Source organism: Eupeodes corollae, chromosome 1, assembly GCF_945859685.1.
Source record: "Eupeodes corollae chromosome 1, idEupCoro1.1, whole genome shotgun sequence".
In the NCBI taxonomy this organism is placed as follows: Eukaryota; Metazoa; Arthropoda; class Insecta; order Diptera; family Syrphidae; genus Eupeodes; species Eupeodes corollae.
In genome coordinates, this window is record NC_079147.1 from 268,746,951 (window position 1) to 268,760,740 (window position 13,790).

General features: G+C 32.0%; 2 protein-coding genes across 4 annotated transcripts in view; one reads left to right on the forward strand and one right to left on the reverse strand.

Annotated features, from left to right (window-relative positions):
* LOC129943425 (homologous-pairing protein 2 homolog) overlaps window positions 1-509 on the forward strand; it is a 38,618-nt gene extending 38,109 nt beyond the window's left edge. The window contains exons 4-5 of the mRNA XM_056052862.1: window positions 5-223; window positions 288-509. Coding sequence (XP_055908837.1) covers window positions 5-223; window positions 288-479 — 411 coding nt within the window. The 3' untranslated portion in view covers window positions 480-509. The remainder of the gene's footprint in view (window positions 1-4; window positions 224-287) is intronic.
* Window positions 1-13,790, reverse strand: part of LOC129943424 (A disintegrin and metalloproteinase with thrombospondin motifs like) — a 171,364-nt gene that overhangs the window by 23,426 nt on the left and 134,148 nt on the right. The window lies entirely within an intron of this gene.

A 13,790-nucleotide genomic window follows, 5' to 3' on the forward strand; every position in this document is an offset into this window, starting at 1 on the left:
TTAGGTTAAATCAGAGATACAACTTCTAACACAAAAGAAACTCCAACTCGATTCAACTTCAAAAACCAAACAAGATAAAATTCGAGAATTGGAAACAAAACTCAAATCATTCTCAGCTATCCCCAGTTTGGAAGCTTTGAAAATAGAAAAAAAGAATCTACAAGAGTCTGTTGATGAGATAACTTCGAAACTAGATAATATTCGTGCTAAACAGGGTGTTAAGGTAAGAACAATTTCTTATATTTTATAAACATCCTTTTTTTTAATGATTTTGGTTTGTTGCGTAGATTTCATCGGATGATATTAAAAAAGTTGAAAAACGTCATGTGAAATATCTTTCGGCTTATCGTAAACGAAAACGTATCTGCACTGATATGATAGATGCAATTCTTGAGGGCTATCCAAAGTCAAAGAAAATTTTAATTCAAGATATTGGATTAGAGACAGATGAATCGGTGGGATTTGCACCTCCAAAGTGAAAAAAAATTCAATGTAATTAAAAAAATGTAGTAATTATTTGTATCTATATTTGTACCTATCTAATATTTTCTTGTAATTTATTATGTGTAAATACGAACAAATTTTTGTTTTGAAACACATTGAAATAGGATTATTTTTACGTTTTTTGTTATTTGCAAAGTTGTACATAAATTCACTTTACCTTTAATTGTTTAAAAAATGATTTCTTTGTTTTATCTTCAAGAAAAGTCTTACTTATTATAATTAAGTATCTTTTCCACAAATGTTTGCTTTATAAAAAGCCAAAGCTTAATTATTTTGTTTTATAGCGTGGTTATAACATTTTTGTTAAGGTATACAAATTTATAAAGACATACTTTTAAATAAATGTCACCTAATTTATGTACAACGTATTAGGTTACGGAAAATTCATGTGCATTAATTACAAGGGACTTGTACATACAAACTAAAAATGGAACATGTTTAGCAGCTATGAGCCACAATTTGGATTATATTAACTTGCATTTGGATTTTTTAAATGTAAGTGAACCTAAGTGAATTTGGCAAATTTACACTTATCATTTTTTACCATCATATCGAATTTAACACCAATTATTTAGTTTTTCCATAGCATTAATATAAAATAACAAAATAAGGCTATGTAATCTTGTTATTTGCTAATAAATGATCAGGTTGATTGGTAATCTTCTATAAACTTTTTATAAAGAAAAAATAATATTACCAATGTGCTTTGGTGGAACTAGTTTATGTGTTTTAATGTGTTCCACCGTCCAACTACGCGACGACTACAGTCGCTACGACCAACATAATGGAGTTTTTTTTGGTGGTCGAGATAGAAACGAATGAATTACCTAGATAACTACTTTACTCCTTTGTTGCAGACTTGTTAAGTTAAGCTCTATAGTCAACTAATTGGTGATTTTCAAATGAATCCATTGTTGAAAGTGTGAATGATCGCTTTGAAAGATGACTAGAATTATGTGTTTATTTTTAATACCATATTTCGAAATATCATATCCGATCAGATAATAGAGAAAAATTAATGGTCAATCGGCTTTTTTTATGTCTGAAATTATGTCAATTGACAGTTGAATTTTTCGAAATATGTTATGGACTTTGGTGCCATGATGGTAGCTGGTTAACATTTTTTACCAATATAGAAATCTTAATCTTTAAAGTGTAAAAATGTTATATGTAAGAAGTTTATCTAATTGAAATTTTTAACTTTGAAAAAGAGTAGAGAATATGAACCTTACACAGAAATTAAGACGGACATTACTATACCCTTGATCTTCACCTCAGATATATATCAAAAACAATATTCGAATACAGTGCATACAAGACTACCGCTAACAAAAATTCTTTTGAGGACAGAATTGAACAATCTTGGATAATGTTTTGGACTGCGTTGGGATGAGAGATCTATTTCTCAAATTGATAGATTGAGGCTGTTGAAATCAGAGGGTCAACAAGAAAACCTACGAAGGGCATCTGCGAGCAGTACGTGCATCTACAAACATCTGGATCATTTAAAAGGACAGATTTACATTAACGATAGTTTCGAATTGAACAACATGGATCACATGGATTTTTAAGGCAAGATGTGATTTAATCAAGCTTAATGGAAACGGATCATCATTGTGTACTGTGTGTAGCATAAGGGAGGAAGAAAACATCCAGCACTTCTCGGGCAGATGTCCGGGTTTAAGGGAATTGGTGGCCTTCCTTGGGAAAGTTTGGTTAACAGAAGCGGAAATAATCAATGCTCAATGGAGAAAACAGCACCAGTTTTGAAGGACTTGCGAATTTTATCACTGTAGCCTTACCATACCGAAATGAACTAGTGAGAAAATATAACCAGTAAAAATGTTCTTAAAATTAACACCAAATTTAAATTTGAGACTAATAATTGTAATAATATGTACGTAAATTCAACTACCCGACAGACGACGTTTCTCAATGTCATAAGTTTTGCATTTTAACTTCAAAAGAAACTTAAAATCTTATTTGAAAATGTAAACCTCAAGATATTAAGTTGGAAATAAGAAACATTTTACTACTTCTACCATTACAGTAATTAACCACATAGTTTTGTTTAAATAAAAATTAAATAGGTCAAAGACTGTAATTAAAATCTTTAAACTATAAGTTCATTCAAAGAAGATTTAAAAACAAAAAAGATTTAAATATAAGTCAAAATGATGCCTTTACTTAAATATCTATGATTTTTCTATGCTATACAGTCTAAAGTTCTGGTCCATTCAAAAAACCAGTGCAAATCGGACAAAATTTTATTTTTTTTAATTAAAGAAATAAATTTAAGTCATTTTTAATTTTTGTGCAACCAAAATTTAAAGTTGTTTGTAATCTATACCGGATTACCAAGTCACGACCAAAATTCATTTCTACAAAGGAACTGATTTAATTTTCTGTCATCCTAAGTTGAATATATGAATAATACTTGCTTTCTTAATAACTTAACTTTTTTAAATACCTACATATATATACATATGTGGCAAAAGGATTTAAGAAAATAATAAATCTTCAAATTACTTATTTTAGTTAAATACTTAAGATATACTTGAAAATATAAACACATTTCTTTTCTGTTAAATGTGCATAATTTTACAAACAATAAAAAGAAAGAAAACGTGCTGCATTCACTTTGAGTATACGATACGATACGATACAAGTAGTTACTCTAAATAATTTACCACAAAATGATTTGTATCTTTCAAAGTTTTATTTCACAAACAAACCGCGAAATTGTGGTTTTTGTGTGACTTCCTTGATGTGATTTATGCTTGAATAGCGCTTATATATGTATGTATATCTTCATATAATAGAGTTAAGCTGTAGTGATGTTGCTTTGTTTATTCATTTGCTTTATTTAAAATTGTAGCAGTGTACCTACCTAACTATATATAAATGCAAGTTAATATAATTTTTAAAAATCAAACAAAGTAAAGTCAAAACTCATTGAACCCATCAAACAAAATTATTATTTTTGATGAGTAAACAGCATATTGGGCCCTTGGAGTTACCGGGAACTGTAGTGTTTGATAGTAACGTTGATCGTGCAGTAGTATTTTTAAGTTGCATAAGTTAAGTTCTTAAAGTTTCATAATTTTTCTTAAAATCGAGTTCGCTTGTCAGCTCTTTTATTTGCTAGTATTTCAATAAGTACCAACAGGATAGAATGAAACTTTTTTTGTCTAAATAATAATATTCCGTTTGTAAAAGGCTTAAATGTTCTGAACTTGATTTCAACCTAACTTTGTTTAACTGGACAAGATTTTGTTGAAATTTTCAAATTTGAAATTTAAATCACAACATTTTTTTTTCAATCTTCTTAGAGTAGCTAACACGAGTCTGATGATATTGTGTAGAAAGCCAAATTAATATTCTTTTTTTTTGTTAATTAAATATTTATGGCTATATATAGTGTTGACCTATGAACCACATGTTTACTGTTTCTTCATTTAAGAACACTTCCTAGTATCTGCTTTGTTTGGAGAGTGAACGCTAAGTAAACTTTACCTCCTGTCGTATTCAATAGGTTGTGAAATCGATTACCAAATCAGTACCGAACTTTGTATGCAATTGACCACTTCTAACTTAATTTTGATGAATATTGCCTTTAGTTATATACAGTGGTTGTTTTTAGAACTCGTTTATTGGCTGTTAACTATCTTAACCACAAGCATATAATTCAGTGCCCATAAAGCAACTCTCGGTTATCTTAAATCATTTTATAATTAAAAATTTGTCAAAAAATTTATGAATGCAATTATTTTGGTAATGACTTCTAACAACATCAGCACCAACAACAACATACAAAAAAACACAACTTTGAGCCCCAAAGACAACTAAACCGGCTATAAAGTAATTTTGTACCTATGTCAACATCAAAACATACACACACTTTTGTGTGTGAAAATGTCAGCTACTTAAAGTGCATGTGCTGAACTGGTCATCTTGTCTTATGAATGTAATAACTCTATATGAAAAAGCCTATTGACATTTAATTTTATCTTGCTGGCCATTTCAATTACATAAATGTTTTGTAGAAAGATATTTTGAAATAATTTTTAACTTAAATTAACTTAAGTTGCAGCAGAATTATTACAAAATAGTTGTTAAAATTTACTACTTTGTCAAACGTTACGTATCAGCTAAAAACTGTAGAAACAAAGATTAAGTCTGACCTTAGATTAAAACGCCCATTATTTTAGTTATATCAAGTTTAAGTCATACTATTAAAAAATACTGTATTAAGGTTTTTCCTTGAAGAAACTGCAACAAGACAAATGCTTTTATTTTGCTGTTTTTTTGAATACAAACTGGAAAAGGTCAGAGCAATTCGTCTAACTGAAGATACTGTCTGCATTGATTAATAATCCCAATTTCAGACAGATGTTAACTGACCGACCCCAATCTTGGTGTTGCAATTTTAAATCTACATGTTAACCAAATCTTAACCAAAATCTGTCAAATTGTATTCAAGGCTTTCGTGATTGCAGTTTCATTTCCGAAAGTTGATTTTCCGTGTAAAAACTTTATTTACGCATAGGTGATATGGAAAACAACCCCCGCCCCACGTTCTCCTCCCTACAAAAACCACACCTGTATCCTGTTTTAAAATTGTTTCAAAGAGTAAGTGGCCAGCATATATCAATTTGACAGCTATTTGCATTTTGGTTTCCTTGAATTTGTCAAAATAAAATAATAAGACAAACAAAAAATTGTGTGTATAAAAGTGGATTTCCTTAAGGGGGCGCCATATACAACTTGTTAATATAGCCTAACGCTGCCAATCTAGTCCCCAAACTCAACTCATATGAGTGTTTTTTTATTTCAAACTTTATTAGTCGGTTAAAAGCGTACCGGTTTCCTTTCTAACGTTTTTTTTTTCTCCTTAAGGAAAAAATAAACTATACCTATGCTTCTCAAAAGTAGTGTGTGGTTGCGCCCCAAAAAAAAAGAAAAATTGAGAGGAAATAGTTATGTTTATATGTACAGAACGTATTTTTCTATCCACTATATCACCATCAAATAAGGCCAAATGGATTTTCTATTGCGAAATCCATTTGCCTGCCCACTCTAATGGCTTAAAGTTAGTTGTTTTTCTCTTGGTCTACATTAGAGGCCACTATACTACTTATTTCACAGTCCTGTGACACGCGTGCGGTGCTGTCGCCGCGCCGCTGCCACCGCCTTCAAGCCTTTTCCATTATTGATAAGAAATATGTATATTCTCGTGGTATTACATTACGATTGCCCAATTTCAATCGGCATGGTACCAAACAATAACAGAAATATAAACTTAACAATATCCTTTTAGATCACAGGCTGGCTTAGCATATGGATCATATATGCATGCTAAGCATGCTACAATGCGGAACCAAGTTAAAGTTATAAACTCAATTGAAATAAACACCCCCGCATCAGCCACTCACATTTTGAATTTCATATATGTTTGAATACCACCTACTCTCGTTTTATTTTCAATATTTAATAATGCACCAGGCACTTTATGCACCTGGCTTGAGGGCATGATGTATGTTAGGTACATTGTTTAGGCACAGTACAGATAATTTGGTTGGATCCATTTAAAAATATTTTTGGCGATATTGTACCTATTCACCTGGAGACAAAATTCAAGGTTCAAAAATCAAACTAGTTCAACAAAATTTTGTTTGCTCCGAAAATGATTTGGCCGCCAAATAAGGCCTTAAACATCTTTTTTAAGCTGCCTTTCTGAAGTGATATTATGTTTCAAAATTTTGAAAACCTTATTGTTGAATGAACGAGTTGGGTGGGCAACAGTCTGTTGAGAACTAGGGCCTTGTGACTTACAACTCTTAACCATTCCTGTGTGCAAGCACTATTGTCAGGGATGTTATTGAATTGAAGTATCATGAAAACATCATCATTTTGTAATTATAATGAAACAGTTTAAATTTCGAAAGACCGCATCTTTTTAGCTTAAAACAATTACTGAATGGTATTCCAATAAAAGGTTTTACAGTGAATAGTACGCCGTTCTGGCAGCAGTTATCTTATGACCTTTGATAAGAAAATACTACGCCATTTCTAAAAATGAAAAAGTACACCTTCAAAAAAACATTTAAATTGTTTAAATTCACTACTAAAATGGTGTTAACTTTTCCAAAACATTTCTCTAACCTTAAGTTTTTTCGGTTTGTTGGGGCAAGTTAGTTTTTCAACTTGAAAGATTTAAAATGTTTCCTTTTAAATAATCGATCTATTAAAGTAGACCTATTTAACGAAATCGGAGTGTAATGCACGAATTTAGGGTGCGAGAGTGACCTCTTAAAATAACGAAAACAAAAATAATATAAAAATAAACAAACTGTCGCTTGTTATTTTGAAAATTTTTGATTATGATTGGATCAATAAATTTAGAAGGTGAATGTTGGGGGCTTGGGTTTTCTGGAGTACGATTCTACGAGTTCTGTGTATTTACAGTGTTTTTTTCCTTTTGTGACCAGTAGTCCCATGCTAAGGCGACGCAGTTAGTGGACAATCATTTTTTGACTTTATTTGTAATAAGTTTATGCGATATTACAGGTAGGGTCGTTAATCTTATTAGATTTTGCGAAGGCGTTGATAGTAATTGGGCCATATGGCCAGTTAGTCTAACATTGTCTTTTTTATGTTAGATTTGAAGGAATTTAGGTTTATTTTGGAAAATCATAAACTTTATGTTGATTGGTTTGTTTCTATTTTTTTTAGTCATGGCCATTTGAAGTTGGTTTCTTAGTTGAACCATATCCTTTTAGATCACAGGCTGGCATAGCATTGCATAGCGTTTTTATGGGGTTTATGTCAAAAGAGAGAAATATAAAAGAAACACTAGTTAAGACTTTTAAAATCAAATTTAGCATATGTAGAATTTTCAAAGCTCTAAATTACCTATCACTTCAAAAAGGTTGAAATAAATTATTCATTCTGTAGAGCACTTAATAAATTAAATGTCTTAAGCCCTGCCTCCAAAAAAAACTCCAGTGTAATTTTACCAACCCTGAATATGAGCAAACAACTTTAACTAATTCAAAGTTCATCATCTGCCATTCAGCTTAATACAAAACTGCTTTACACCATGTTTCTTCAATATATCTGATTATGTCGTGACTGGACGTCTTGCACCTGGCATTACAATTCATCCGATTGAACAAAAGACAGAAAAAAAAGAAAAACAATAAAGAAGCGGAAAAGCACAAAATATCTTTTATTGCCAGATTACATAATGTTATAAGCGCATGAAAAAGCCATTTTGAAGTATGTATAGGTACCTGTAGCTGACTTTAACAGCTGACATATACTAAATAAGATTTGACCAAACTTGTAAGCCTACAATTGTACAACACTGTACAACAACACTCTTTAAGTTTATAATGACGTTTACAATAAAACACTACTTCTTGTAATCATCATACCATCATCGAGTATTAAGTACTCCGTATATAATATACTCAGTGTCAATTATCACTTGTCAAAATGGTTTTTTAAAGTCTGAGATAGCATCAAAGTAACAAGAAGTAATCTGTGTCTGATTATGTAGTTGCAGAGAACCTAGACGATTTAATGAATGCAAATGTAACAAAGTATTATGTGAGCTTGGTGCGGGATTTGCAATTTGCCAAACGCGCATCATTTGTCGATACTTTTATATCTTTAGACACTATCTCGAGTATAATTTGATGCAAGTACATGTAGAATTGAAATAAATAGAAAACCTAACAGTTTTTACATGTCTATGCGAAGTTTGTAAAGCATACACGTATTAAGTAGGTAGAGATATATGTATGTACGTTAAAAACTCTGAAAAGAAGCTTTTAAGTACCATTTTTATTTGTATGCCTAATCTTTGATATACAAATAAAACACTTTTTAATAAGATAGATGCAAATAAATTAAAGCCCAATATATACACCAATTTTAATTGAAACAACGATAAGTGATAAAATGGTTGTAGTTAACATTATCAAACAAAGGTCAAATTAATTATATGAAACAACTTATAGTCTTTTCTATACCTTATAACTTTTGTTTAAACCTTTGCAAAATTTTAAAGAATTCTTTAATTAGTTACCGAATATGTATTTTAATATTTTTAGAAATTTAATAGTTGCTCCAAATTTTCCTATGCTTAATAGTGAAAAACTAATTTCCTTATGCTATAAGAAAGTTTTTAAAAAAAACAAATCATAACAAAGAAGTTGATTTAGAAAATTATTAAAATTCAAAGCTGCCATTTTGTGATTTTAACTCAAGTAAAATGATGTTAGGATATAGTAGGATGTTTAGTAGTAGGATGTCTATAAAAATTAGAAAAACTTAGTTTAGTAACTTACTCAAATGGCTTTGACTAAAGTGTTTAAACTTTTGAGGACTTATTTTTTAAATTCAAGTAATAAATTATTCTTCTTCAAAAGTGAACTAAGATTTGAACGTAAATTTGAAGATTGTACAAAATATGTATTTCAAAGTTATTTGATGTCTTACATTCATTTATGATGTAAACGTTAAGTTCTGACACAGTTATTCTACGCACAACAGTAATTTATTAAAAATTTGTGCTTTAAATAAATTTCAAAATACATTTTTTTCTTTTTAATAATCTTAAGGGGTTATTAATACCCTTTAAATGTGACCGTTAGAAAAAAAGGAAGGATTCAAGAGGAAATACCATTGCACGTTGGTCTTAAAGTTCTGAACATCAAAATGTGAGGAAAAAACATAGTTGGCCAAAGCATCCCACATTCTCGATACGTAGTTTCAGAAAGAATCTCTACTCTTGACAGTACGCCCGATGTTGAGCTAAATAGGCTTTTCACACCATGTCCAAAACCCGGTTTTTGCGAAATTATCGGTTTTGGCCGAAAACCTACATCTCAAAAAACTCAAGTTTTCCCATACATTTTTGGTAAACCACAAGTTTTCGTAAACCACAAGTTTTATATAGAACCTCTCGAAAACTAGTAGCAATTTAAAGTTGAACTAAACAGACAAACCTTTCAAAACATTCAGCGCTCAAACTATTGTAAACAAAACAGCTGATGGCTGCTATCAAAACAAATATTTCGTTTTGAAATAAATTTGGTTGTGGTAAGTAATATTATTTATAGAATTTCCTTACGAAACAAGAATTATTACTTTTTGTTTTTTATTTACGAAATATGGAAGAAAAAAAAAAAACCTTGGGGAGTGCTTGGCAACAAAAAAACGTCAAGAATAAAAGCCCCGGTGACTATTTATTGCATTGGCGGATCTTTCATGATCCTCCAGAGCTTCAAACGCTCTTTGTTAAGGGGGTATTCTGGTCTAGAAATTAAAAAAAAATCGATTTTTTTTTCTTTTCATATTTTCATAGTTTAACTATTTAAGAATATGTCTACTAGAGGATTTTCCCAAATTCAAATTATTTTCGGAGAAATAAGTATTTTGCTGAGCAGCCATCCAAATCGGTTGGGCTGCAACTAATAGAACAAAAGACATAATGGGGTACTTTAAACGCGTTTTTCTCAGAACTGTCTTTTTGAATCTGATACCCACGATTTCTCAGGTTCTGCCGAACCGATTTACTTGAAATTTTAAGAAAGTCTTCTTTAGGGACTTGTCTACGTCCGGAACTACGGCCATCCCCAAATTTTTATTTTTACTATTTTTAACAAATCGAAGAATGTTCAAAAAAATGGTAAATTTTTTGTATTTTTCTTTAGACAGCCGCCATTTTGTAAAAAAAAATGTTTGTAACTTTTCCGTAGTTCCAGACATTGCGACATTATTGTAGATTAATAATCTTTTTTAGTTTTTGATTTCAGATTTCTAGGAGAGTTAAAATCGTGGGTATGGTCACGCACCAAATTTTTGAGACGCACTGCTCTATCAGCTGATAACTAACGGAATTTTTATTTTTTTTTTACTTTTTTATTTTTTTTTGTATGCTTCTAATGTGAATAAATAATGTATAAAAAAATTGATGGTAAAATTGTAGCTTGCTTTTTTCTACAGCACTTCAAAAATTACATAAAATTCATGTCTCTAGACCAGAATACCCCCTTAAGCGAGGAACCGGAATATAATATTTCTACTTACGTGACGACCCCAAGGACGAGGAAGACTTGCTCATAGTTCGTAATGACGTTCCTAAGGGATGCGTCTTTGAACTCGCAGCCACAAATATGTTCGATGCTTTCGCTTACTACCTAGAGAAAGACTTTGCGGTCTCTCCGTTCAATCACAAGGGTTTGGGAGATATGAGAAAGTCGATAAGTTCATTTATGGAGGAGAATAAGTATGAAAGAAAATATCTGTTGGAGGCTAAGTCGCAGCGGGCTAGGAAAATTTGCGCTTAAACATTCCATAATGTGGGAATCGTTGTTCCAGTAGGCTATCGCCCCTTGATGGATAGCGATGCCAACATCAAGAAGATCCTCAATGCTTTGAACGAGCTTGGCGAGCCCTCAAAGGACGAAACCAAAGAGATAGTCATGGAGAAATTTCATCCCATCATTTTGGTACGAATCTGGAACCAGGAAATTACCTTTTCTGCTCCAGCCATAAGGACCTACACGAAATCGTTCAGAATCTTCTCAACCCCGACTAAATTTGCTCGGACAGCCACGATATATGGCGTTTCTTAAGGCACATTTGGCCAACAGAAGCTCAGGATTTTGGATTGAATTTGTTGCGAAAGAAGAAGAAAATGTTTTATATAAAATTAATTTTAACTGCAACAGTTTTGATTGTTGTTGATTCAGTGATATATTTTCTAGACAATGAGCTTCTCCTTAGTGAATTGTTCGGACCGGTTGAAGTGAACAAAGAGGATAGCAGAAGCCAAGCGAGCTTGTAGTTCTTGTTGGTTCATGTCGTGAGCCCATTCCACCCGACCCCAGAACTTCAGTTGAAACTCTTCTTCGAGACGAGCTAGTGTTACGGCCTTGTCTGCGCTGATATGCTTCTCTATCACAGCACAAAAAAGGATTATCGACTTAAGGGTGTCGACGGCAAAGACAAATCCTTAGGAGAATGTTATTAGAAATCATTTAATTTTCACAAATAATTTGAGAAGAAGAAATAGTCATAACTTGTTACTCACAAATTTTGTCATCAATACAAAAATTGACAGCCGGTGTTAAACAAATTTAAATGTCAAATGAAAACGTGTAAATGTTCGGTGTGAACGATTTTCGGGTTTTGGAAAACTTTTTGCCGAAAACTCGGTTTTGGGTTTGGTGTGAAAAGGCTATAAGAGTAAACTTTGAGCATTCTTGAAGCGTGAGTATTACGACTGAATTGTTATAAGGGGAAGTTAAATGTTTTGGTTATAGGTCTATCATTTCAAAGTTATTCTTTAGATCCTATATTTAAAAGAATTAAACTTGTTTTAGGGGCACTTGTCCAAATATGTGACTTATATTCAAGTTTTTGAAGGCTTTGTCAATTACAGACAGATCAGAAGGGGTGAAAATGAATCCTAAGCATGTGCAAACATTTTTGACAATGTCGAATGTGTGATTATTCCATTAATGATAAGTTTCCTGGATGCACTTTCCACTCATGGATATTGGCATCGGGATTGGGTTTAAAGCAATTCTACATGGTTCTGAATTCCTCTTCTGACAATGCTATAAAGACGAGAGTTTAATGAGCTTATCATACGTTGCCATTAAAGTTAAAGATCCGAAAGACAAGGATGTGAATCTTAAAACGAATATGAATAGCTTGGGGTAAAGTCATCTGCGAAACAATTTAGTGGGTTAAACGTTACAGACAAAAAATTGTTTCTACAAATAGAGAAGAGTGTCGGAGACAAAACGAAGCCTTGGGGCATACCAGTATTTATTTTGTGGATAAACCGTCCAATACTACTGAATTTAAATGGTCTGAAAGGTTATTTCTAACTCAACAAAGAAGAGATTCATCAATACCAAATACACGCATTTTCGATAAGAGAGATTGATGCAAAACTCTATCAAATGCTTTTTAAATATCAAATTAATTAACCTTACTTTCTCCAAAACTATGTAAGTATTTGTTTCACTATTCGGTTAGATAAACCATCAAATCATCGTTGGACATATTGCTACGAAAGCCAACCTGTCGGTCGTTAAGAATCTTTCGTTCTTCGAGATATTTCTTAAGCTTATATTTAATCAGCGTTTCCATGACCTTGGAAAGAAGGAACGTAAGTGCTATTGGACTATAGTTTGAAAGAAGAAGGATTCGCCTTTTTTAGAAACTGGCTGAACAAATATTGTTTTCCATTCGCTCGAAAAGAGACCTGTTGGAAAAGCTTACGGAGTGATATTGCCAACGTTGAAGAACACCTCTTCAGAACTAAAGGGCTGATATTATTATTATTTGTGTATGTCAAGGTCTTTCAGTACTATTGCAACTGCACTTGTGCGAAAGAAGATTTGTCCCATAAAATCGTTTACGTTTTTAAGAACAGGAGGACACATGTCACTCTCTGGTAGCTTCGAAGTAACATCAAAATGTGTTGAAAGCTAATTGGCTTTATCGATCGAGTTAACAAAAAAAGTGTCATTGTGAACAAGCGTTTGAACACCAAGGACGACGACGTAGTGTTTTGTATGTTTTTTTTTACAAATGTCCAGAAACTATTACTACTTTTTGGGCACTGTATTATTTTCAGCAGTAATTTCTAGACATGCACAAATTTGGTTCGTCGAATATGACTGTAGCAAGTCCTCCTAGCCTTTTTGAATTTATTTCGGTTTTCCTCAGTGGGGTGGGCTTTATAACAACAGAAACTCTTTGGGTTTGATAGATCAAATCTGTGATCTATATAGGTAAACCAGCAACGATTGCTCTTTTTGAAGATAACATTTGACGCACTATTTACGAAATAAGATCAAGTATGCTTGAAAAAGTGATGAAAATTTGGACCCATATTTGTTGTAAGTTTGTGTGCTGATAAGGCCAAAGTTATCCATTCTCCAATGCATTTTGTTTCTTAAAGATTGAATGGAAATTAAATTTTAAAACTCTTTAATTCTCACCTACGTATATATCAACGACAACTTTACATTTCAAAGCATTAAAACTCATAACATTTTGAGTGTTTTCCCATATCTCCAAACAAAAACAACCCATTTCTTCCAAGAGTGCTAAAACTAGGACATCAACTCGTTTCTTTACCGAAGCACAAGGTCTAAGTGCCATAAGCTCGACTTTACTGAATTTTTGAAACTAATTAGGATTTTTAAAACACTGAATGATTTAACTTTATAGTATTCTCTACAACTTTGATA